At 48.6% G+C, this 27,686-nt stretch overlaps 1 protein-coding gene across 4 annotated transcripts in view; it reads left to right on the top strand.

The window, feature by feature from the left end:
• Positions 1 to 27,686, top strand: part of ASAP2 (ArfGAP with SH3 domain, ankyrin repeat and PH domain 2) — a 1,060,322-nt gene that overhangs the window by 976,805 nt on the left and 55,831 nt on the right. For all 4 annotated transcript variants that reach the window (XM_078647831.1, XM_078647829.1, XM_078647830.1 and 1 more), the window contains 2 exons: positions 21,044 to 21,114; positions 21,825 to 21,947. In XM_078647831.1, coding sequence (XP_078503957.1) covers positions 21,044 to 21,114; positions 21,825 to 21,947 — 194 coding nt within the window. The remainder of the gene's footprint in view (positions 1 to 21,043; positions 21,115 to 21,824; positions 21,948 to 27,686) is intronic.

Genomic DNA, 27,686 nt, shown 5'->3' with positions numbered 1-27,686 from the left:
GCCAGATGTACAACGTGATCGCAGAGAGGAGAGGCGATAACGGACAACCCCGCGGAAATGTACACCAATCGCCATCTCCTCCAGTACTCTCATAAGGTAATGCCAGTCAACTGTGTCAAATACTTTGGCAGTATCAATAGAGACAACTGCCAGCTCCTCGTCTCTACCTTGCACCTCGTGGAGCACATGCATTAGCTGACGTTAGTTCATAGTGGTGCTGTTTCCAGGTACAAAACTGCATTGGTCATCATAAATTAATCGTGAAATCACCAGGTGTAACCTGAGGGATATTGCTCTGCAAAGCATCTTCGTATTCATGTTAATCATTGTAAGTGGTCGATAGTGGGACGGATCCGAGGCATCAGAACCTGGTTTTAAGATCAAGAGATTAAGCCGTCCCGCATGAATGGAGAGAGCACCCCAGACTTCCTAGCCTCCAAGTGTACCTCCATCAATCGTTGTGTAAGTTTGGATGCAAAAGCCTGATAAAATTGAGAGGGTAAACCATCACTGACCGGGGCCTTCCCGCTGGGCAGGTGAGAATGAGCTCTCGGCATTATTTCCAAGGTGACATCTGTATCCAAGTCATGAGCAGCAGCTTCCCCCAGCCTTGAAAGCGGCAGGATGTTCAAAAAGCAGCAATGCAGTCCAGGTCGGAGAGCTTCGGATTATGGTACCCCTGTTCCAGATAGGGCTTAAGGACATCCACTATGCCCCTTTGCGTGTAAACTTCCCGCCCAGGTGAGGACCTAAGGTGAAGAATCCAGGCCAACAACCAACCAGAGCTGCCCCCTCTCTATGGAGAAGCTGATAAGATTTAAGGGTGTACGTCTTCAGCCTATCCCTCACAGCAGCAACCTGCTGCTGATCTAATACTTCCCCTCTCTGCTCTTCCACATCATCCTGGTGTAGTCGCTGAATACGTGCCAGCTCATCCTCCCTCTGAATGAGTTCAGCCCACAAAGATAGCTGCACCCCGCAAGAGAGCCTATACATTACCCCCAAATCACCGTCTTCATTGCCTCTCAATCAGTGGACCGACTGTACGTAGAGGACCAGTTAATGTCAAAGAAACGGGTCAGGGAACCTGCCAATTTCTCTCTGCTCACAGGGTCCTGAAACATCTCAGGAGGTAATCTCCAAGTTAATGGGGACCAAGCACCACTACCCACTCAATCTCGCAGCAAACAGGAGCAGGATCAGATAAATAGCGAGACAAATGTGTCACCACGAGGACTTTGTAACCCAATGGGGTATAAAACAATATGCAATCCAGTCTACTGAAAATACTGTGAGTCAGGGAATAACATGTATAGATCCTCGAGGTGAGGTGGGAAGCCCTCCAAATATCACAAAGACCCAATTGAGCCGTAACCTTCCGAAGTGAAGAGGTCATCCTTGGTTTAGAGTTAGGACTTGCAAAAACAGGATTCATATTCTGTGCTTCTGAGCCGATAGGGGAGGTGATTCCAGATTTTGTTAATGCATGCTAAGAAGGAGGTCTCACCACGTCTAGTTTTTGTTGAAGCAAGGGATTGCTATGAGGTGGGCCTTACTGGAATGTTGATTTCTGCTGGGCTGGTACTCAGTAATTCTATTGTACAGATAGCTGGGTTGGTGTTATACAAGGCCCTGTGTACTAGAGTAAGTGGTTTTAAGATGATCCTTTTATTAACAGGGACCCAGTGCAATTAGATGATGAAGGGTGAAGTGGGGGTGCATTTTTGCAGAATAAAGAGCAGGCACTCTGCCTAGTTTTGGACCACCATTAGTCTATGGAACAAATATGCAGGTAGACCAAGATACAAGGTGTTTGCTTAGTCCAGCCGAGAGAGGATCATAGAGGAAGAGGTGTGGCGACGCGGCCAGGGCGACTGACTCCGGAATCTGGGGATCACGGTTCGATCCCCTGCACCGGCGGCAGATTAGCCCAGCACCGTGTGACTCTGGGCAATAGCTTGCTTAATCTTCCCGACGGCCCCCAGCGCCTAGAGACCCTAACGGGTGATTGTGCGCTTTACAAATGTGGATATTATTACAAATGTGGATATTATTATAGCTCAGACTACGGTTTTGTGGGCTTCCCATGGGAGGAGGGGGAAGGAATTTCCTGAGTTCCTTGAAGATGCACATACAGTATCCACATACTTGATGACAGAGCAGCAGTGAATCATTGTCTTTCAGTGCAAGTGCCTGCCTCTACAATATTGCAACTTCTCCCAAAATAAAGTGTCCCAGTGCTTTTGAGTAATCTTTGTCTCTCCTCGTCTGCGCTGAGACTGTAATTTTATGTGCAGAGCTCATCGAGATGAGCTACTGCACCTGCTGACTGTTAAAACCACTAGAGCACAAACTCCCCCAAGATGGCATCTCTTAGTGGCAACCAGGAAGTGAGTGGGTAGCTTAAAGGTGCAGGTAGCAAAAGATAAAAACTCAGTATTTAAGAACACCTACAACAGATCGAAAATATACCTCTTTCTTTTAAAGCATTAATACAACATTCAGATTCCATGTTTTAACATGGTGACATAAAAACAACATTGCGATAGAGCAACAGTGCAATATAGTCTTTCCGTGTAAGTGCCTGCCTCTACAATATTAGAATTTTCCCCCAACTAATTTGACACTTCAAACGTTTTCAAGAAAAACTTGGGTACATATCATTGCTGTTACTTTAGGTGACCAACTCCAGTATAGAACAAGTCAGAGGGACCAGCAAGGTCTGCCAAAACAGTTACCTTAAAGGACGAAGCAGACTTCAGTTAGTTCCTGCCATTTTTATCTCCTTACCGTAGACTCCTTTGTAAGTGGTCCTGATGCAAGGGATACAGGATGCTAAAGATGCTCAAAGATGCTGCGGATGCGATGTCCTTGACTGGGGTCTTCCTGCGGGCTACTCGGTCCACATGCTTGGAAGGACCACCACCCGCAACAAGTTCCTCGCAGGAGCTGGAACAAGATCACCACCGACCAGCTCACCACCTCCCTCAGCCAGAACCCACCCGCCAGCACAAAGGACCCCAACGAAGCAGCCAGCAACCTCACACAGTGGATCACCAACTGCGCAGACGACCTCGCACCACTGAAGACCCCTCCCAGCAGACCCGGCAGCAAGAAAGCCTCTTGGTTCACCGACGAACTTAAGAACTCCAAGAAGAACTGCCGCACCCTCGAGAAAGCCTGGCGCAACGACCAGACCACAGACAACATGACTGTCCTCAAGCACGCCACCCGCAAACACCACCAGCTGATCCGCACCACCAAGAAGACAGCATTCAAAGAACGACTGTACAACAACGCCCACAACAGCAAGGAACTCTTCAGCATCGTCAAAGAGCTCTCCAACCCCAGCGCCAGAAACAACGACATCACTCCCTCGCAAGACCTCTGCGACTCACTCGCCTCGTTCTTCCACAGCAAGATCGCCGACATACACAACAACTTCTGCGCACAGACCACGCACCCAACCTCCAAACCAACGCCCCCCACCCCACCCTCTGCGCCTGGACCACGGTCAGCACCGAAGACACCACCCGCACGATGAACACCATCCAATCCGGATCACCAACCGACCCCTGCCCCCACCACATCTTCAACAAGGCCGATTCCATCATCGCACCCTAACTCCGGGACATCATTAACACCTTCTTCAACACCGCCACCTTCCCGGAGAGCTGGAAGCACGCCGAGCTCAGCGCCCTCCTGAGGAAACCAACAGCGGACCCCACCGACCTAAAAAACTTCCGCCCCATCTCGCTCCTCCCTTTTCCCGCCAAAGTCATCGAGAAGACCGTCAACAGACAGCTTGCCGCCTTCCTCGAGACGAACGGATCCCTCGACCACTCGCAGTCCGGTTTCCGAGCCAACCACAGCACCGAGACCACCCTCATCGCAGCCACTGACGACATCAGATCCCTGCTCGACAACGGGGAAACAGCGGCCCTCATCCTCCTGGACCTCTCTGCAGCGTTCGACACTGTCTGTCACCGCACCCTAGTGCAGCGCCTCAGCAACATCGTAATCCAAGATAGGGCACTGGAGTGGATCATCTCGTTCCTCACCGGAAGAACCCAGAGAGTCCGCCTCCCCCCATTCAGATCCAAGGCCACCGAAGTCATCTGCGGCGTACCACAAGGATCATCACTCAGCCCCACCCTCTTCAACATCTACATGAGCCCCCTCGCAGCCATCACACGCCAACACAACCTCAACATCATCTCCTATGCCGACGACACCCAGCTGATCCTCTCCCTCACCAACGACCCCGCCACCGCCAGAACCAGCCTACACGAAGGGATGAAAGACGTCGCCGAGTGGATGAAGAACAGCCGCCTGAAACTGAACTCAGACAAGACTGAAGTCCTCATCCTGGGATCATCGCCCTCCGCCTGGGACGACTCCTGGTGGCCCCCTGCCCTGGGCTCCACTCCCCAGCCAATGGACCACGCACGTAACCTGGGCTTCATCCTGGACTCCTCCCTCTCGATGACCAGACAAGTCAACGCCGTCTCATCATCATGCTTCAACACCCTACGCATGCTCCGAAAGATCTTCCGGTGGATCCCCACCAAAACCAGGAAGACGGTCACCCAGGCACTCGTCACCAGCCGACTGGACTACGGAAACACCCTCTACGCCGGAACCACAGCCAAACTTCAGAAAAGACTCCAGCGCATCCAGAACGCCTCCGCACGACTCGTCCTGGACATCCCCCGACACAGCCACATCTCCGGCCACCTGAGAGACCTGCACTGGCTCCCCGTCAGCAAGAGGATCACGTTCAGACTCCTCACCCACGCACACAAGGCCCTCTACGACCTGGGCCCCAAGTACCTCAACAACCGCCTGACCTTCTACACTCCCACCCGCCAGCTACGATCTACCAGCCTCGCCCTCGCCGCCGTTCCACGCATCCGCAGAGCCACCACCGGAGGAAGCTCCTTCTCCTACCTGGCGGCCAAGACCTGGAACTCCCTCCCCATCCACCTCCGGCTAACCCATCTCTCCTTCAGGAAGCAACTCAAGACCTGGCTTTTCGAGCAGTAACGTACCCCCCTCCTCCAGCTCCTTGAGACCCCTACGGGTGAGTAGCGCGCTATACAAATGTTATGATTGATTGATTGATTGATTGAGGCGATCCTGACCATCTAGGTCGATGTCTGTTGATGTTCTCTCAGTTCGGGCAGAGGTACATTCGCTACTGGGTGTCTTGCCTTCCACTCCCAAATAAAAGATTTTCAGCACTCTAAAGATGAGGCACTCTGTAAAGAGACTCAGCACTCACAAAATGAGGCAAATGAACCTTCAATAGACCGTTTCAAAATGAGGTGTGGGATTTTATTAGTACTACACTCTCTAACAGAAAGACTTTCCCAGATTTAAAATGAAACTTGCAAAACAACATGCAAATGTGTGTGTATATATATGTATATATATATATATATATATATATATATATATATATATATATATATATATATATATATATATATATATATATATATATTATTGCTCCGCTGCCAAAAACTTGACACACCAGCACTCGTAGTAGGTTAAACCTAGTCAGGTTTATTGCACAGAAAAACAATGAAACAGACGCGTTTCAGCACTTGCCTTCGTCAGTGTCAGCTGGCGAGGCGGAAATTGATAAAGGCAAACATAATCAAAATAAAAACGGACTACTGTCCAAATCATAAGCGCCATCTTGTAATGGCCAAAAAAACAAATTACAATTTCATCAGTTCAAGTGTATCAGTTCAGATTACTGTTGGAAAATATATATATACATGTGGTGTTTAATATTGCATTACACCAAATAAATAATTACATCCCTGTCTAGAGCCCTGAATGGGCAATCGTTACGGGACAGTTGATTCAGTGTCATCTGAATTAATTAATATGTCACAGTCCCACAGTCTCTGAAATGCACCTGAGTTATTATATCATGTAGTGGCATGTCATGGGGAGAATCTGATTATATTAAAACGTGCAGCAAAATTAAACTTGCAAAACAACATGCAAATGTACATATATATATATATATATATATATATATATATATTATCCACCAATTTGTTCACTCGAAGGTGCACACTTTGCACGGCCGGTGCAGGACAGCAGGGATGAACATCCCCCCACTCATAATTATTCACCAAGAAAGGATTAATGTCCGCACTCGCTCAATACGATAAGTTGGGTTTATTTTAACAAGAGACTACAAAATAGTCTCTTGTTATAAACCCAACTTATCGTATTGAGCGAGTGTGGACATTAATCCTTTCTTCGTGAATAAATATATATATATATATATATATATATATATATATATATATATATATATATATATATATATATATATATATATATATATATATATATATAGAGAGAGAGAGAGAGAGAGAGGTAGATATGTGTGTGTGTACAAACAAATAAGAAAACACTAATAATCCAACTGTCAAATGCAAGGGATACAAAATAAGCAATTAATAATAATAAAACACATTGGACATACGCCAATTAAACCTACTCAGCTTTAGGATCGGAGCACAGGCACTGAGGTCTGGTTAGCAGGTCTCATTGCACTCTCAGAGAGTTGAAAAACCAGCAACATCTGAAAGAAACACATAGTGATAGATTCCTTACCTTAGAATTACCCCAGGCGTCAGACTGGATCCGGAAGGTTATTGTCAGCAGTACCCCTGCGCGTCAGTAGGTGGCATCATGTGGCTTGACTCTGCGTCCTTTGTTAGCGTCGTGGTTACCGAGATGACGTTGCGGGCGCTACTTAGACGCCGCCCACCCGCGCTGACTTCAGTTCTTTCTTTTTCCGTGCCAGCAAGTGCAGATCCGGGAAGAGCAGGAACCCCCAGTCAATTTTTGACTGACTTTTTGAGGCCTTTTGTCTCCAGTTTTTTTATCGAATCTTCGACTCCTAAGGTGCAGTTAGGATGCCCGGTTTTAAGTCCTGCGAGGACTGTCACCGTATGATGTCGGTGACGGACCCGCACCGAGTGTGTCTTTTCTGCCTGGGGCACGACCGCAACCACAAGTTGTGCCCCGACTGCCGGGTCATGGCGCTGAAAACTTTGTGAGAGACGGTCACGAAATTTGCTGAAAGCCCGGCAGTCGGCTCCGCGCCAATCGAGGTCCCGGTACTGTGGGAGGTCGAGGGACCGGGTGCCGAGTCATCATCATCGGTGTTCGGGATCAAAGTCTTTGCACTCGGGGTCAGGTAAGGCAAAGCACAAGAAATCATAGAAACAACCTCGTTCTCCGACTTCCGGTGCCCCAATGCGACTGAGGGCGCGGGTGGTGCCTCCCCCGCGGATCCGGTGGAGCCTATGCAGTCGCCGCCAGCCTAACTGCCCTTTCTGAGTTTGTCTGCAACTCCGGCCCAGATACAGGAATACCTGTTGGCCATGGCTCGCCTCTTTGGGCCGTCAGGTCCCGCAGGTGCGCCTTAGGGTCCCGCATTGGGGTCCTCGCCTTTCACCGCTGGTGGCTCCGGCCCCTGCGTCGCCGTAGGCTCCGGCGCCAGCACCGCGGGACCCTTCTGGATCCCGGTTGACCTTGTAACACCTCCACCGACGTCGACCCTGCCGGCACCACTACTGACATTGCCTGCTCCTCGGGACGACGTCTACCCCTGTTTCAGCCCCGAAGTGGACGTGGCGTCGGCCCGGTGTCGCTCGATGTTGTTTTCGATGCCGCTAGGGGATTTCTATCCCCATGTCCCCACTCCTTATTTTCAGCCTGTACACCAGCCTGAGGAGGAAGAGGGAGACTGGGAGGGGTCTGAGGACCCTCTCGCAGCTGCCTGCGAATCTGAACAGGACTGGGGAGAGGAGTTGGAAGATGCCAGTGGTCTGGATACCTCATGGCATGCTATCGCCTCCTACTGTGGTTACGGAGGAGCGTTCAAGTTACGCAGTGGTGTTGCATAGGGCGGCCGAGGCCCTCCATCTCGAGCTCCCTGCAGTGGCCGTAAGGACTAACCTTTTGAGAGAAGTTCTTCAGCCAGCAGCTACTTCTGCGGAGCCACTGCTTCCCTTCAACGAAGCACTTTCTGACGTTCTTTTGGGTACTTGGTCCAGGCCAACCACAGGGGCTTCTGTGGATAGGAACGTGGCCCTACGCCATTGCCCGGCTCCAGGTCACCCCATTTTCCTCTTCCAACAACCCTCCCCTGAGAGCTTGGTTGTCCAAGCCTCTGCTTCCCTGACTGCCTACCCTTCCGCACCCCCGGATAGGGAATCCAAGAAACTGGATCGGTTCGGATTTTTATTTTCGCCAGTTCTGCGCTGCGGTCCTTGAACACCCCATGTCTCTTGGGCCGTTATTCCCACTCTCTGTGCAAGGCCTGCCTCAGTGTCCGGAGGAGGCCTGCACAGCTCGCTCCCAGGCTGTTGCAAAGGGGAGAGACGCAGCCAAGTTCATAATTAGTTGTGGCCTAGACAAACAAGTTACTTACCTTCGGTAATGATGTTTCTGATGGATACATCTGTCAGTGGATTCCTCACCTTGTGAATATCCCTTGCGCCAACAACATACGGAAATTTTTTGTAGCTCTCCACGCCGACGAGGACAACGTCCTAGAAGCCTGGCTTCGCTCATGACTCCGCTGACATCACTGGAGCCATAAGAGAGCCTCGTCGGCGTGATGGCGTCAGTTCCCTTTTTTCCGCGCCGTCGACGCTAACGGTTTTTCTAGGGCTCTCCGTGTTACGCTTGTTACTTTGTGTTTCTGGCTGTGTTCCTGTGCTTCTTCTTGTTTCCTTTTAAGGATGTTGTTGAGGAAGTCCGGGTTCAAGCCTTGCAGGGAGTGCGGAGGACACATGTCCATTACTGATCCACACGAGGACTGTGTTTGGTGTTTATCATCTGACCATGACGTCGAGGGATGTGCTTGCTGAAGGAAGATGAATCCGAAGGCACTGAAAGAGAGGGAAGCGAAGCTCTTCATGGCGAAGATGAGAAAGGAAAAACGAGGTAGGAGAAGGTCGAGGTCGCGCTTCAGGTCGAGCTCGGGCTCGAAGTCGACGTCTGGGCATGCTTCGAGAGCTAAGAAGCACAAGAAGAAGAAGAGGCATTCTTCAAGACGCCATTCTGACAAAGAAGCGGCGCCGAAGTCGACCTTTCCATCTCATGGACGCCTTAAGGACTTCGTGTCTCCTTCCCCCTCGGATCCAGCTTCACCTGAAAAGTCGGCTTCGCCTGCAGCTTCTCCACCTCGATATCCGACGCCGGTTCCCTCACCGACTTCGGTACAATCTCCGGTTCCAAAAGAAGAGATACCAAACATGGTACCGCCTGCCTCAGATTCAATCCCAGGGACCTACCCTCCTTTTCCAGGTCCGGGTCAAGATCCGGCGCATTATCTTAATGCTATGTACGGAGTCGTAAGGCTTTGCGTATGTCATTGGCGTCGTAGTTGCGGAGATGTCGTCGCTGGAGCTACTTGGATGCGCCAACGCACGCTGGCGTCAGTTCTGTACACGACTTTCCATGCCAGGAACGCAGAGCCATGCAGGATACTGACAACTGGTGCTTTGAAACTAGGGCCCTGAAATGGAAGACCTTAACCCTGGAAATCAGTTTGCAGAATGGAGAGGATGGGTGGGGTGGTAAGGAATCTATCACTGACTAATGTTTCTTACAGATATATTGTTACCGAAGGTAAGTAACTTGTTCGTCTGAAAGAAACATGTTAGTGATAGATTCCTTACCTTAGAATAGATACCCCAGCAAAACCAACCCCGGTGGTGGGTCTACAAACAAAGATTACACCAGAAAGTCACACAGAACAGAACGTCCAAAGAAGCTGTCTCTCCAGACTTGACTGTCAAAGCAATAATGCTTAGTAAAAGTGTGCAGAGAGGCCCACGTGGCTGCCTGACTTATGTCTTGCAGGGGAACACCACGTTCCAATGCAGTAGTAACGGATGTCGCCCTGGTAGAATGGGTGCGCAACCCCGTAGGAGGTTCCTTTTTAGCCAGAGAATAACGGGCCTTGATACACAAGACGACCCAGCGGGAGATTGTCCTCTTGTGTACAGCCCGGCCTTTCTTGGCACCCACGTAGCCAACAAAGAGCTGGTCATCCACCCGGAACTGTTGTGTGAGATTCAGATAAAAGGAGAGCGCACATTTTGTGTCCAGACGGTGGAGCCTCTCTGCCTCTCTGGAAGGGTGCGGAGGCGGAAAGAAAGTGGGTACGGTGATAGTTTGCCCGATGTGGAAGGCAGTGATAACCTTTGGCAAGAAGGAAGGACGAGTGTGAAGCACAACCTTGTCCAGATGGACCGACAGAAAAGGAGGCTTACAGGAAAGAGCCTGGCGCTCACTCACACGCCTAGCAGAGGTAATGACAACCAGGAAAGTGTTCTTCAAAGTCAATAAACGAAGAAGCCAGTTGTGAAGCGGCTCAAAGGGGGCGCACATCAAATAGGTAAGAACCAGATTCAAGTCCCACTGAGGCATTACAAACAAAATAGGAGGGACAAGGTGAGCAATGCCTTTGAGAAATCTACTTACAACAGGGGACTTGAAAAGAGAGGCATGATCAGGGAGCCTGAGAACGGCTGAAATTGAAGAAAGATAGCCCATAATTGTGCCCAGAGCAGAGCCCTGCTGGGCCAGAAAAAAAAGAAACAAAAGGACTTCTGAAAGAGGGGCAGAAAGGGGATCCACAGCCTTTGCTGTGCACCATGCCATAAATTATTTCAACCTGCAGGCATATACCGATATAGTGAAGGGACGCCTGGCTGCCTGAATGATATCACAGACTTCAGGAGGCAAGTCAAAATAAATCAACTGTCGCCGCTCAATCTCCACGCATGTAGGTGGAGGCTGGAGAGGTTTGGGTGGAGGACTGCCCCCTGCTGCTGCGACAGAAGATCCTTCCAAAGAGGCAGTCGGATCGGGGGATCCATTCTCATACTGAGTAGCTCAGCATACCAAACTCTTTGATCCCAATCCGGAGCTACAAGAATGACTTGGGCCCTGTTGCACCTGATCTTCTTCAGCACTCTGGGTGGAAGTGGTATAGGCGGAAAAGCGTACAATAGACCACAGCTCCACTCGTGACGAAAAGCATCACCGAGTGAGTGCTGCCTTGGAAATTCCAACGCGTAGAAGTGATGACATTGCGCGTTCTCTTCGGTGGCGAATAGATCTAACCAAGGCTTTCCCCACTGTTGAGAGACCTTGCGCCACCTCTGAGTAGAGACGCCATTCGTGATCCCTCATGCACCTGTGGCTGAGTTTGTCCGCACTGGCGTTCAAAGAACATGCCAGGTGTTGAACCGTCAAGGAAATGCAATGACGTTCCAGCCATGTCCAGAGGCGCAGAGCCTCCTGACATAGGGTCCACAACCCCGCCCCGCCTTGTTTGTTGCAATACCACATGGCGGTGGTGTTGTCTTTGAACACCTGCACGACCCTCCCTTTGACAGAGGGAAGGAATGCCTTCAGTGCAAGTAGGATCGCCCGGAGTTCCAGAAGGTTTATATGGAGTCTGAACTCCGCCGGAGAATAGAGGCCTCTGATCTCCGCCTCTCCCATGTGGCCGCCCCATCCCAGGAGGGACGCTTCTGTCACCACTGTGTGCTCTGTTTGGGGAAGGCAGAGGATTCTGCTGCTGACTCAACGCTGGTTCGTGAGCCGCCACTGCAACTGTTGGGCAGTGCCCTCCGAGATCTGGACATACTCGGACAGGTCCCCTTGATGCTGCGCCCACTGGAACTTCAGGTCCCACTGCAGAGCCCGCATATGCCATCTGGCATGATTGGTCAGCAGGAGGCCATGAGGCCCAGCAGCCTCAAGGTCATCCTGACGGAAATCCAGGACAAGGGCCGAAAGATCAAAATCATAGACCGAATGTCCTGAACTCGCTGTTCGGGAGGTTAAACCCCAAAACAGTGCCGTGTCCAGAACCGCTCTGATGAAGAGGAGCTTCTGAGAGGGAATCAGGTGCGACTTCGGCACATTGATGGAGAACCCCAGCAAATGCAGGAGGTCGGCCGTAGTCTAGAGGTGGGAGACGATTGCCTGGGGCGAGCCCGCCTTCAACAGCCAGTCATCAAGATAGGGTAAGACTGAAACCCCTGATCTGCACAGATGAGCTGCGACCACCACCATCACTATCGTGAACACCCGAGGGGTGCTGGTAAGGCCAAAAGGGAGCAGGGTGAACTGAAAGTGCTCGTGGCCTACCGTGAACCGCATGTAACACCGGTGGGCCAGCAGTACGTGTATATGAAAGTAAGCGTCCTGCAAGTCCAACGCTACCATCCAGTCCTGCGGGTCTAGGGCAGACAAGACCTGAGCAAATGTGAGCATCTTGAACTTCTTCCGGAGGAAGCGATTGACGTTCCGAAGGTCTAAAATAGGACGCAGGCCCTTTTCATTTTTCAGAACCAGGACGTAGTGGGAGTAGCGACCACAACATACTTCTGGCATCGGAACGCGCTCAATGGCTCTTTTGGCCAAGAGGGACGCAACGTCCTGCTGGAGAAGTGCCAAGTGATCCCCCGACATGCGGTGGTACTGAGGTGGCTTGGCTGGAGGGGTAGTCTCAAAGGGTAGGGAGTAGCCCCGTCGGACTATCTGCATAACCCACCTGTCCGAAGTCATGATGCACCAGTGGGGGAGGCGAATCCTACCACCTACTGGTGTGTCACGGGCCTGAAACACCCTAAATGGGAGGTTTGGAGGCAGTGGCTGCAGGGGAGGTGGTGACTGACCCACCCGCTGGCCCCTTGACCCACCTCTGCGGGTCCCATTTCCGCGGCTGCGCTGGGACTGTTGCTGCGCAGGCCTGTGGCTCTGAAGCTAACGTGTTTTTGCGCCCCTTCCTTGGCCACGAAAGGGGCGAAAAGCAGAAGCGGAAGGAGTGCGCGTGGCCGAAAGGCCCAAGGACTTACATGGTCGTAGCCCGAGAGTCCTTAAAACGCTCCAACGCACTGTCTGCCATGTCGCCAAAAAGGAGAGTGCCATCAAAGGGCATGTCCATCAGAGTGTTCTGGACATCCCCGGAAAAGCCAGTCGTCCTCAGCCTGGCGTGTCGGCGTAGCACCACTTTCGAGGAAAACGCTCTGCCCAGCGAGTGGGCGGTCAAGGCCACAATCAATTGTGAACTTGGCTGCGTCTCTCCCCTCAGCAAAAGATTGAGAGAGCACCATCCAGGCTTCCACCGGACACTGAGGCAGCACCTGCGCAACCGTGTCCCACACAGAATGGGAATAACAGGCCAAGAGGCATGCAGTGTTAATTGACCGCAGACCTGAACTGGCGGAAGTCAAAATTTTCTTCCCAAATTGTTCCAGTTTCCTGGATTCCCTGTCTGGAGGTGTGGAAGGGAATGCGCTAGGGGACGCAGAGGCTTGGACAACCAAACTCTCAGGGGTGGGGAAAATGGGTTCACCCGGTGCCGGGCTATGGCATCGGGCCATGTTCCTATCCACAGTAGCCCCTGTGTTGGGCCTGGACCAGGTGCCCAAAAGAACGTATGAAAGTGCGTCATTAAAGGGCAACAGCGGCTCCGCGGAGGAGGACTCAGACTAAAGCACTTCTGTCAGAAGGTTAGTCCTGACTGCCACCGTAGGGACCTCAAGGTGGAGAGCCTCGGCTGCCCTACGCAACACCACAGAATATGTACCACCCTCCTCCGTAGCCACGGTAGGAGGAGATAGTGTGCCAGGTTCTGGAGTAAATTTCAAGTCACCTGCACCCTCCCTTTCCTCTTCCCAGTCCGGGTCTAACTCGCACTGGGCTGCGAGAGGGTCCTCAGACTCCTCCCCGTCCTCCACAACCTGCCGGGCAAGCGGAAAAGAAGGAGGTGGATAGGGAAAGGGATAGAAATCCCCTGTCGGCATAGGAATTGGCGTCGATCTACACCGTTCTGGCACCGTCCCCACGTCGGGATGTAAGACGGCGTCGGTCGGGAAGCCGGCCGATGCCGTCGATGTCGTACTAGGCCAACCGACATCGGCTGGGATTCAAGCATGGATCCATGGGGGTCTCTCAGCGTCGAGACCGGAGTCGTCGAAGATGTCGGGCCAGAGCCAACAATGTTGAAGAGCAAGGACCCCTAGTTGGACCCACGGGGCCCGAAGGCATGCCGACGGGGCTCGACTGGCCAAAGATGTGTGCCATGGCTGAAAGGAACTCCTGCAGCTGGGCCGGAGTCGCAGATGGACCCGGAAAAGGCAGGTAGGCCATCAGCAACTGCGTAGGATCCGCCGGATTCACGGGGGCGGTGCCACCTGCACCCTCAGCCTTGTCGCACGACAGGCTAGGGGAAGGCGAAGAGCGACGTCGCTTCTTCGACTTCTTGTGCTTCGCCTTACCTGACTCCTGAGTGCGAAGACTTTGGCGAACGATGGTGACGGCTGCTCCGCGAACGGTCCCTTGACCTCCCACGGGACCGGGACCTTGAACGGCGGGGAGCCGACTCCCGGGCTTCCAGCAACTTTCTGGACCGCTCCCGCAAAATTTCAGAGTCAAGGCCTGGCATCCGGGCACGATTCGGAGTTGTGGCTGTGCCCCAGATAGTAGAGACTCTCACGGTGCGGATCTGTCACTGATATTGTGCAGGGACAAGCCGCGCAGGACTTTAAACCAGGCATCCCTACATACCAGGAGTCAAAGACTCAAAACGAACCAGAGACAAAAGTCCCCAAAAAGTCAGTCAAAAATCGACTTGGGGTACCGCTCTCTTCGGATCTGCGCTTGCTGGCGAGGAAAAGTAAGAACTGACGTCAGCGCGCGTTGGCGCGTCTATGTAGCTCCAGCGACGTCATCTCGGTGACTACAACGCCAATGAAGTACGCTGAGGCGTACGACGACGCCTACCGATGCGAAGGGGTACTGCAGACTAAAGCTTTCTGGATCCAGTCTGACGCCTGTGGGTTATTCTATAGTAAGGAATCTATCACTAACGTGTTTATTTCAGATACCGCCGACTCACTGGGCAGATCGGTGGCAACAACTGTAGCGGTTCAACACCATGCCTGTTTGAGGACAACTGGATTTTCGGGGGATGTCCAAAGCACACTTATGGACATGCCCTTTGATGGCCGTCGCCTCTTCGGTGACAAAGCAGACCACGCGTTGGAGCGGTTTAAGGACTCACGGGCTACGGCCAGGTTCTTGGGGCTCAACGCAGTTCTCCCTCCTCCGCCGGCTGTAGAAGGGTGCAATCGAGATAGTTCCAGAGCAGGAAAGAGGTCAAGTGTGCTACTCCCGGTACTTCCTGATTCCCAAAAAGGACGGTCGTTTACAGCCAATTCTCGACCTCAGATTTTTAAATTTTCATCTCAAACAGGAGAAGTTCAAAATATTGACCCTGGCACAGGTTCTTCTCATGCCTGAGAACGAAGACTGGATGGTGTTGATCGATTTACAGGATGGGTATTTTCCCATTTCACTTGTGAAGTCACATCGGAAGTATCTCTGCTTTACGGTGGGGCTCAACCAGTTTGCAGTCCTTCCATTCGGCCTTACTTCCGCACCTCGGGTCTTCACAAAGGTGGTGGTGGTGGTCGCAGCATATCTCAGAAGGTCCGGGATGCCTGTTTCACTATCTGGATGACTGGCTGCTCAAAGCGAAGTTGCCAGAGATAGTGCAGATTTATTTGCAGGTAACAACACAGCTGTGGTTCAGTTTGGGTTTTTCTGTAAATGTACCCAAGTCTCACCTGGTGCACTCTCAGCGCAACTGTTCATAAGGTCAGTACTAGACACTACTGTGAGCTGTGCCTTCCCGCCTCCACAGAGGATTCAAGGCATCCAGGAGATGATTCCACTTTCTCAGAATGGAGCATCTGTTCCAGTCCTGAAGGTGTTGCGCCTGCTAAATCGATTTGCGTTCTGCATTCCAACCATGCATGCTGGCATATGAGGACCCTCCAGTGGTGCCTCCACAAGCAATGGTTTCAACACAACGGAGATCTCGAACGGAGGTGGTCAGAATCTCCAGTGACACTGCAGCGGGTCTCCTATGGTGGAGTGTTCTAGGCAACCTGTCTCAAGGGAAGCCATTTCATCCTACTTCTCTGTGGCCACATTGATAATGGATGCCTGCACTCTAGGGTCGTGAGCTCATTTGAGGGATCTGGAGGTCAAAGGTCTTTGGTCTCCAGAGGAAAGATTGTTACACCTCAATCTTTTGAAATTGCAGGTGATACGTTTGGCTCGCAAGACCTTTTCTTCCTTCCCTTCGCGGTCAGTCAGTTCAGATTTTAACAGATAACACTACTGCTATGTGGTACATCAACAAACCGGGAGGAGTAGGGTTTTATCTTCCCTGCAAAGAGGCTCTTCGACTCTGGTCCTGTGCTCACGACCTTCATATTTGCGTAATTGCAAATCACTTGGCCAGAGTGCTGAATTTGCGTTGGGACCGTCTCAGTCGGCAATATTCGGCTGAACACAGAGTAGCGTCTCCATCAGGAGGTGATTCTTCACATTTTCAGGATGCGGGGGTTTCCTCGGTTGGACCTATTTGCCACTCACGAGAAGGCGCACTGCAGTCTCCAGTATCCAACGCAGGGAGCATTTCAGTTAGATTGGGGCTCACAGCTTATTTACGCGTTTTACCCTTGATTCCTCTAGTTTTGAGGAAGATTTGCCAAGACCAGTCCCAAGTCCTATTGATCGCCCCGGATTGGCCTCAGAGGATGTGATACACAGACCACCTTTACCTCTCATTGCACCCTCTGCTCCATCTCCCCCTCAGGGCAGACCTCGCCTCGCAGTCGCAGGTTCTACACCCTCACCTCCAGAGCTTGCACCTTCATGCCTGGAGATTGAATGGGGCAACCTGAGTTCTTTCTCTCTCCCACCGGATGTGATGGATGTTATTTTATCAGCCAGAAGACACGCCACCAAATCTGTCTATGCTGGTAGGTCACCAGTTAACCTGAGTAGTGTCTAACACCACAGGAATTGTTTAAAAGAGACCTCACACACCAACCTGGCTGGTGTCATGCTTCATCATTGGGTTCCCAGTTGGGTAACCGAATGCTACCCAACTGTGCTACGACTCCTGATTGAAGAGCTGAAACATGTCGACCTAAGAATAATTCAGACACTTATTTGCAGTTCTGACATATTATCCATCTCACCTTGTTTTAAACATACCCTGGGCCACTGGGAATAAAGTATCGAATAGTGAGTTTCCTAGAGGTATTTTTAATGTCACCACACTCGTGCAAAAACCTAAAACCTGCTCCCCTGTAATCAGGTGTCGTAGCACAGTTGGGTAGCATTCGGCTACCCAACTGGGAACCCAATGATGAAGCATGACACCAACCAGGTTGGTGTGTGAGGATTCTTTTAAACAATTTCTGTGGTGTTAGACACTGCTCAGGTTAAATAGTCACTCTCTAGTGGCCCGTCTCTGTTGGTTATTTGAATATTACATTGGGACAAGGATGGCTCACACACTGTCCGGACTCTGACCTTTTGTTTTTTGAAGTATGCTGGTAGGTGGTCTATATTTGTGAAATGTTGTGGAGAGAAATCGATTGATCACTAAAATGCCCATTTGTCTGATGTTCTGAGTTTTTCTGTGTTTTTCTCTTTCCCTCGTCTCCCTTTACATCTTTCCATGCGAATCAGATGGTTCTTAGGACCAGAGCTGCTTTCGTGCCTAAGGTAGTCACTCCTTTCAACTTGGGGCAGTCCATCACCTTATCTACCTTCTATCCTCCCCCTCATCCTTCTAAGGAGTGACCTCATCACCTGGATCCCAAGGGAGTGGTGAGCTTCTACTTAGACAGAAATAAGGACTTCAGGCTCTTCATAGGATATGTGGGCAAAATGAAGGGCAAGGCTGTCCATACAAGAACACTGTCAAGGTGGATAATCCAGTTCTTTAAGAACTTCTATTCCTTGGCCAAAAAGGAGCCTCCTGAAGTTATTTATGCTCATTGTACTAGAGCTATGTCTTCTTCTTCGACTTTGGATAGAAGTGTCCCAGTGGTAGGCATCTGCAGAGCGGCAACTTGGGCCTCCCTCCACCCTTTTGCAAATCACTATTGTTTGGATTTGAAAGCGAGGAGGGACGGCCATTTTGCTTGTTCAGTGTTGCTGGATTTTTTGGTATGGTGCAGGCAGGCATCCTCCTCCGGGAGCGGGACTTCTTGGGGATTCAATTCAAAAGGTGAGGAATCCACAGGCAGATATATCCATCAGAAGAACAAGTTACATGTTATGTTATGTTATGTTATGTATTTGTTGAGCGCACTGTCACCGTGAGTTTCCTGGCGCTTCAAGGATCCTGAAGCTAAAACGGAAGAATTTAATAACAATGGGAGAAAAGCAAAGTTTTTAAGGATTTCCTAAAGGCAAAGAGGGAACAGGAGGTCTTGAGGGGGAGAGGGAGGGAGTTCCACAGCTTAGGGGCCAGATAAGAGAAGCTGCGACCACCGGATCTGGTGAATTTGACACGGGGGACAACTAAGAGATGAAGATGGGTAGACCTTAGGGCTCGAGAGGGACAATAGGGAGTGATCAGGGACTTGAGGAAGACAGGAGAAGGGCCTTTGGTAATGCTTTTTCTGATGGATACAGTATCTGGCTTTGGATTCCTCACTGACCCACCCGCCTCCCCGTTGCCTGTCTGCTTATACCAATCAATCAATCAATCAGGTCATTTATAGAGCGCACTACTCACCCGTAGGGTCTCAAGGCGCTGGGTGGGGGGGGGGGTGCCGTTACTGCTCGAACAGCCAGGTCTTGAGCTTCTTCCTGAAGGAGAGGTGGTCTTGGGTCAGGCGCAGGTCGGTTGGGAGTGAGTTCCAGGTCTTGGCGGCCAGGTAGGAGAAGGACCTTCCTCCTGTTGTCGCTCTTCGGATGCGGGGGACGGCGGCGAGGGCGTGGCTGGTTGATCTGAGGAGGCGCTTGGGAGTGTAGAAGTTGATCCGGTTGTTGAGGTAGCTCGGGCCTTGGTCGTGTAGGGCTTTGTGAGCGTGGGTGAGGAGACGGAAGGTGATTCTCTTGTTGACCGGGAGCCAATGCAGATCTCTCAGGTGTCCGGAGATGTGGCTGCGTCGGGGGATGTCGAGGATGAGTCTGGCCGAGGCGTTCTGGATCCGCTGGAGTCTGGATACCAAACATTAATTAATTAATTAATGCTTTATGTGATTTCTTGTTTGAATCATGAGGTTGCTTAAGTTTTAGAAATATCTATGATGTGGGGTTTCCATATTTGACTGGGTTTTGTATACTATGTATACTTGTGAGAAGGTTGTTGGTTCATCCGTTTTACCTTGAAGGCACAGAAAAAATGGGTGGAACTGACATCAGCACACCGACTAGGTTTTCTTATGGCTCCAATGAGGTCACGCGGAGTCACGTGTGTAGCCGTTCCTTTGTAACTGCCTTGTCGACGTGGGAGAGCTGAGGATAAAGGATTCCGTGGAATACTACGCATTGGGATAATTCAAAAGATCAGAAATCCACAGGCAGATACTGTATCCACCAGAAAAAGCGTTACCGAAGGTAAGTAACTTGTTCTTTTCGACCGTTTTGTTGATTTGATCAGTGTGCCTTTTTATCCACTTGTTTTTTAAACTATGTCCCCGAAAAAGCCAACCGGTTTCAAGCCTTGTGGCGCCTGTCACAGGCAAATGTCTGTGGCAGACCCCTACTTTGTTTGTCTGAGGTGCCTGGAGTGGACCACAACTCCAAGGCTTGCGAGGATTGCAGGACCATGAATCAGAAGTCCATGAAGCTTCTGGCCCCTCACCACCCGCACCAGTCCAGGTCCCACTTGCGAGGGATGTCCCGGGACTGCTCTCGGAGTTGCTTGCGCTGGGCATTGTTGCAATCTTGTACTTTTTCAGATAAGTCCCACAAGAAGAAGTCAAAGCTCTCATCAACTTCTCTGCACCAATCTCATTCATTAACGACGTGCAGGAATGCCGCCAAAAATCCAGGCCCGCTCCCAGATAGTCTCTGTGGAGCCTGTGCCTGACACTGGGCCTGCTCAGCGCTTCCTCGCATTTCCCAGAGAAGGACTAACCTTATCCGAACTTCAAGAGTTTTATGAGGCCATGAGCCTCATTTTGGGCAGTCCAACCCCTCTGGAGCGCCTTTGGGTCTTATCGATGCAGGAGAGACTCCGACTGGGACTCCTCCAGCAGGTCGACCTCTCTGGATCCGTTGATGTAGCCAGAAAGGCACTGACTGTGCCTTGACAAAGTCCTTTGGTGGCAACGTTCCAGTGGCAATGTTCACATTGTAATTCCCCACATCCATGCAGGGCCAGATCGGTATTGCACAACGAACATTCGGGCACCGGCCATGCCCACATGGCCTCAATTAGAGGAGGAGCCTTTTACCGAATAGAGACTTCTAGCCGCAGATTCCTTGCCTTGGAATTATCTACAGGCGTCAGTCTGGATCCAGAAATTTGTCATTAGCAGTACACTTGTGCGCCAATAGTGGGCAATATTTGGCTCAACGTGGGGTCTTCCGTGCCAGAAGTGACGCTCGTGGTGCCTATATAAGTGCCACCCCTGCGAGCTGACGTAAGTTCCTTTTCGCAACTTTACACGGCAGAAGCATGGAGCCACGAAGATTACTGGCCTCTGGTGTGTGAAACTGGTGTTTTGAAAGGGGACAGCCCTGAATCTACAAATCCATTTGCAGGGCAGATGGCTTGCTGGGGTGGTGTCTATACAGGTACCACGCACTTCTGGCGCTGCCAACGCGGAGCTGAACAACGGCATCTACCAGTGCGTGGAAGTAATGTTATAAAATCTTCTGGATCCAGTCTAACACTTGAGGATATTGTAAGGTAAAGAATCTGCACTAGATAGAGCCTCTACCAGATAAGGCATTACCAAAGGTAAGTAACTTGTTCTTTGTGTTGTTTGCATTTGTTTCAGAACTACTTGGGAAGGTTACAAAACCACTGAATGTCATGGTGGTTTGATTAACCTCTTCTTTTTCTTACTTCACTTTAAAAGCATAACAATGTAAGGCTCAAAGTCCTAAATCATGTATTCGTTTGTTTCTATATATTCTGCAATAGGAGACTCCTCTGATGCAAAAGCGTGTACTTCAATTCAGCCACCAGCTCCAATGCCAAGAAAATCCCAGATGGTAAGTTTTGTGATGGATTTAACTAATTTGTTGCTTATTCTCTAGTAGACTAATTTTGCTAAGCACCATGAATTAGAAAATTCACCTTGCATAACAAGGCAGGTGAGGTTGAATGAGTTTGGTATAAACGAAGGGCAGATTGTCCACTTTAGTTATAGTTTTATAACTGTACCAACGACCACTGATACATTTATCTAGTTTAATGCTTGGGATGGAAAGCTTTTCGGTATTACATTGCTTGATAAAACAACCCCAGTGTGATGCCCCTATCATATTCTGATCGAGACCTCTAACTGCATTCTAAGGTGAGGAATCTGCAGTTAGATACAGTCGCTAGCAGAATAAAGTTTACGTCAGGTGAATAACTTGTTCATCTTGCACATATCCTTTTCTTTTTTCTTCACAAGTTCTTTTTGATCTGCAGATGTTGATAAACATTAGAGGAAGGCCATAAACGATTATTTATACACACTGGAGAACAGTCTGCAAGTAATCATGTTTTGAGTCGCGTTGTGGGTCCGGGGCTTGAATAGTTTAATATTTTGAACAGAAATTACTTTAATTTTATGCTGTTACAATGTTTGTGTTTTCACAATATTTGTATATTGCCTTTTTTTGTTCTAGCTTATCTGAAAATAAAATAGTCTAGCATGAAGATTAAATGTAAAAACAAAAATGTCGCATTGCTAAGATCTATTTTCCTTTTCCAGTTAAAGGCAAAGCCTAAAAGGGTGAAGGCAATTTACAACTGTTTAGCTGACAACCCAGATGAGCTAACTTTTTCCGAGGGAGAATTTATTATTGTTGATGGTGAGGAAGATCTGGATTGGTGGGTAAGTATTAGAAACTCATTCTAGAGGGTAATGGTAATGTGATAGTTTTATAATGGAGCGGACTGCCACAGTTTTCACATTGTAAATAAAAAGTTGATAATTTTACCCAGTACATCATTACTCATATTGATTGTGATTAGAAGGATCGAAGGTTAAGTAGATCCTGCCAGGTTTAAAGCTGTGACCTGCATGCTACGCTCAGATCTTCGCAACGAATGCTCAACTGACAAAGTATGTATTCCAAACAAACACAAATTGTCCTTTTTTAAACTAAAACCTGAAAGTGGGTAATGTGATTGAGGACAGTTTTTGATATTGATACTCCTAACTTACTCCTCTGTCCTACAGATACCAATTCACACTTTTCTATGCTGGACTTGCAGTAATCTGCAGATTCTCCATGCCTGGAATTCTTTAGTTTGATTCCACTATTTGAGGCATCACCTGTTTGGGGATTGATAGCACAGGTGTTTTTTGATAATGGAGTGATGACCAGTGAGTTATGTCATTTGCCTCTCCTTATTGCTCTCATTTCTCTTTCTCTTGGATGGATGGATGGATGAATACGTGGACGAGTGGATGGGTGAACAGATTGTAGTGCGGATTGTTATGAGTAGATGCATGGGTGACTCTATACGTTTACTAATAGTTCTACAAGTAGTCTATACATAAAAAAAAAACACTTACCTCCCTAAGCTCAAGAGGAACCAAGCACTCGTGCTCAATTAAGCCTTCAAGATTAGTGACTAGAACCAGTGATTTCCCACTTGACTCACCATCCATAAGAAAAACCTGTTGACAACAAACTGCTGCACAACATAGGAAACATTCCCTTGGTGGATCCACCTCCTGTCTCAACCAAACAAAATAGCAGACTGAATTTCAGTAAATTGTAGGGGTGCAGGATCTACAACTCAGCAACGATCCAAAACTCTCTCATCATGTAGTACCAGAAGCATATGACCCACACATCCTTGTCTCACTGACCGCCAACTACATACAATGAAAACTGCCACAGATTGTGCTGCCCTGCAAGTGGTAAGACATTCCTATGATGCAACCACCGGCACAGGAAATCTTCATCCGTGCCTGTCACACTATGTATATATCAACAACAAAGGAAACAGTAAGGTTACAGGAAAATTGTGACCTTAAAAAGTGAAATTAATGAAGGCTTGTTTGCTTTGCCCCAGCATTGGTCTAGTGATTACTCCCTGGTCTCAGCTCTTGATTGGAAGAGGAGTTAGAAGCTTGATTCCATGCTGTTATGATGGTTGATTTAATTGATTACAGCTGTTTTCGTTCTTTTCATTCAGTCTGGTCACCATGTTTTATTATTTTGTTGCGTTTATGGTATTCTTTTCTAAATCTTGCATTCTTCTCAACCAATTAGTATATTTATTGTATTATCTCAATAATTTATTATAAATCGTTTTGATTAGAGTTGTAAGGAGGTTCTACAAAATAAATAATACAATTACTAGCAAGGGAAGCTATCCCTGTGTCTGTTTCTCAGTATGGCCAGACGTATGTCAGGGCTCTTTCTGATGATTGCATGTCACCTACAAATCGGGCCTGATTGTTTGATAAACATGACTGCTGCCCTAGTGTGTGTATTTGAAGGGGTTAAGGTCTAGAAAATTAATATTTTGATTGGAGGTAATAGCTAGAAGGGTGTGCAAGATCATAACATAATAATCAGATTGACATTAGTTGTGTTAACAAAAATAACATAAATGCATCAACAAGGAAACTTCCATTCTGAATGCACCGTCCCTGTTTGCCTGTGGCGCATGTTCAGATTGGTGCACCAGTGTCAATAGGAACATTCCACCCTGTTACAAAGAATGCGCTGCTCTTAGGGCAGAAGCTTACTCACTGCTGCCCTGTGGACTGTGCATTCGTGCAATATGGAGCAGCTGATCAAAGGGACCGCTCCGCCCTTCACTGTGTAGGTGGCGCATGGCCTACTCTTCAAGGGGCAAGAGATACCCTTGTAGGCAAGCGCAGTGAATTACTGCAACTACCTGTAGGGGTATATCTGGAAGGTCCATGGGGTCATCTTTGCACCCTACAGAGTGCTTCCCTCAGGTGGTGTACTGTCAGTGCACCTCCGGATGGTCACCAGCCTGCTATGCCCCAAGCAAGTGAGGAAACAGCCTCTAAAGATAGCACCAGCGCTATCTGTATTACAGCAGGGGATGCACAATGGTCTGCCGTTCTAATGCTAGAATGCCCCAAGGGTGCAATAAACTGGTGCACATGCTTGTTGTGTCCCACATCTGTTTCCTGCTGTTTAAAAGGTTTGAGCCCCATTTTGAACATATTGTTGAGACCCCCCTACCCAATAGAGGGGCACACCAACCAACAATGATTTTCTTAGCCCCCAAGGGGAACTTACTTTTTGCATCCCTTCAGAGAAAAGGGAAACAGACAAGTGTCTCTCATTCTTATCTCTAATGAGTTAAGCTCACCCAGATTTAGAGTGATAAGAGTTACACAGTTCTGCCACAAAAGCTGTAATGTGCAGGGGTTATTTGTAGTTCTCCAACATTGGATCTTTGAAATATTCACATGCTAGAATCATTCCTCGTCATCAGGCTGTGAATCCCCGGTACATTAAAATAGCAGTACAGTGTAATATATATTACAAACAGTATATAATGTAAAATGGCCGTAGGCCTGAAATAACTTAGTTTGTTTAGTAACACATACACCTCATTTGAAAGAACCCAAACTTCAGCCAATAATGTGGAGGTTTAAGCACTCCTACTCCCCCTAGAGGCCACTATAGCTGAGATTTCTACCCCACGTCGTATGTGAGGGAGTCCTCTCAGAGCTCTGCTCTAACCTTTCAGTGAACCTTAAAAGATTTCCAGTTGGCCCGCTCTGGATTTGAACCAGCCCTGTCTTTATCACTACTGTACTGTGAGTTGTTTTTATAGAAGATTACTACAATATCTAGACCAGGGAGATTTGTATGGTCTGACAAGCAACTGTCACAATGGCTGACAAAGAGAAGAGATCTCTTTTTTTAAAACCTGTTTATTTTGTGGCATCAAGAACATTTGCACTGATGACCCAAACTCTCAGTGTATTTATTGTCTTTATCCTAAGCTTCAGTCAGTGGAATAAAAGATCTGTAAGTCTTTCGCCAATAAGACTCTTAAGGATAGAGAAAGGAGGTTGGCATTATTTCTCCTACTAAATGAAATGCGCCCTCTTCATGAGAAGAATTTGTGAGAACTGCCCCCTCAAGCACTTTAATTAAGGCAGCGCACAAGAGGAGACTTTTACAGTTTCCTGAGCATGATCTATTTGATACAGAGCTTGCATCCACCTCCTCTGCTGACAAACCAGAGTCTAAGCACTACAGAGACTCACCTGTGATAAAAAAAGAAGAAATCTTCAATGGAAACCTCATCGACGACGAGACTGTAATGTCAAAATCTTAACTCCTTCGTCGGTGACAAAGATACCATTGACGATGACGACGTCGCGCATTCCGTCGTCGACAACACCGTTGACGTTGAGCGTGCCATTGATGGCCTCACCATCAATGACCACTATACTTTTGACGACTATTAACATACTGTCAAGTGCATCACCGTTGGGAACCACACAGCCAATAAATAAAATGGGATAACTTGTTTTTTCACCTTTAAAGGTGACTGATGTGCCTCCAGTATGAGGATTGCAGTCAGATCATAAAAAAGAGGCTAGTGATTAGGCTTCACTGACCGTTTACAGCCTAACACAATTGAATGTGAGATATGTCCCAATTTTGAAGAGGACGCAATGGACAATGAGGAGTCCTGCAGTAACATTTTGTGTCAACAGAAGTACAGGTCTGGAAGTACCTAAATGGATTTAAGGCAGAATCTATCTGAATATTATAGAGAGCCAGATGTCGTCCAAGTGCCAATGGCCTTCTAATCAACGGTTTATTTTTATTAGTTTTATATAGTGCCTCAACTCGAAGGTATCGGAGCACTTTACATGAGCTGCAGTTGCGTTACAGATGGACACCTTAATTTTTTGTTAGGCATGGGGAGATTGAGTGATTGACCCAGAATCACAGGATGATGAGCGTCCCTGCCGAGACTCGCACCCAGTTCCCGTTCGTGGTCGACCTCTTTAGCCGTTAGGCCACATCCTCTCTCTTCTCGTTGCAGCAAGTGATGAATAATTTTTCAAAATTATTGCCACAACAACCATCTAATAATCCCAAAATGGGTTACCTACTGTTCCCATCCTGCCCCTCCTCAGCCTGCTCTTTTACCGATTTCAACTCCTAAACAGCCATCACCGCTACCTCCTCCTCCAACGCCAAGGTAATCGGTCCATGGAGAAGACATGGATGATGTTTTTGCTAATGGGGGTTGCCTATTCTGATGTAGAAGGAGAGGAAAGTGAGCTACCACCAGACAGTGGTGGAAGTGTTATTGTCCCAAGTGGAAACAATGGACCAAGCCCACAAGAAGGTACATATGATATCTCTAAATTTCATACGTTGATTGAAACTGACAAAAAACACAACTTACCAATGACCTCTGTAGATCAAGTATGTTTTCTACATGACTTTAAAAAGCAACCTCTGAAATATGATAGATCCATACCCATTCTTGATTGTCTGGCCGGCTGTTATACCTCATCTTTAAAGGAAATACAGAGCCCTGTATAAAGGCTCCAGCTTTCCTCACTGGTCAAACTAGACCAGATCCAGTAATTGCTTCAGCAAGTCAGAGAAGAACCAAGACCCCCCAAACCGCCATCACCTATTCCACCAGTAAAGGATAGCAAACATATTGAAAATCTCAGTTGGAGAATTTCCTCTGTGGCAGCAACCTCAGTTAAAACAACCAGTGTCCTGACGGTTCTAGGTCAGTATGATTGCCAGATGTGGCAAGACATAGATTCATTACTGTATCTTATCCCTAAGGATAAGAGGGAAACAGCAAGAGCTATCATAAAGGAAAAAGATCTAACCTCTTCTTTCATTATTGACGTGGCGAGGAATGCTTCAAATACAGGTTTTCACCACTTGGCAGGAGGGACTGTACTCCGGAGGCAAGGCTGGTTACAATCCACAGCCTTCCGTGCTGATGTCTCGTCTAAAATGGTAGACATGCCTTATGATGGGCTAACGCTTTTTGGTAAACATGTTGATGAAGCTATGTAAGGCTTTAAAACCAGCACAGATACAGCAAGGGTGTTAGGACTGTTGCGGTATCACAGATTTGGGACATATACTGTAGATGGCTCACAGACATCACAAACTTTTAGAGTCTGGATATGATCAAGGATACTCCTTTAATTGAAACCATAGTTAAATTTACGGGAGGTCTGCAGGAAGCAAAAAAGGTTTGTTACAAGTACAAACAAATGATAATACGAAGAGAGCTAGACTCACAGCTCGCACCTACCTAACCCCCCCTCTCCACCCGCCCTTTTCCATCTGGTCCTCAGAAGTCGTGAGGGTAAGGAGGGGAGACCTGTTCAGTTTAGGGTTTGTGAATGTTTAATGTTTAGGGTTGATAAAGCGCATGGCTACCCATGGGCTTCCCCGCGCTAGTGAGAGTACTGGACAGGGTGACTATGGCTAGTAAGAGGTTACTGGGGGAATAACCGTCTTGAGTTTTTTTCCTGAAAGTGAGTTCCTTTTCCAGTAGTTTTCAGTAAGAGCTGAATTCACAATTGAAAAAGGAGTAAGGCTCATGGAAAGATATGGTCTGTGTC

The sequence above is a fragment of the Lissotriton helveticus genome, chromosome 6, assembly GCF_964261635.1.
Source record: "Lissotriton helveticus chromosome 6, aLisHel1.1, whole genome shotgun sequence".
Lineage (NCBI taxonomy): Eukaryota > Metazoa > Chordata > Amphibia > Caudata > Salamandridae > Lissotriton > Lissotriton helveticus.
The sequence above is the reverse complement of the archived record's forward strand: the minus strand, read 5'-3'. Positions and strand labels throughout refer to the sequence as shown.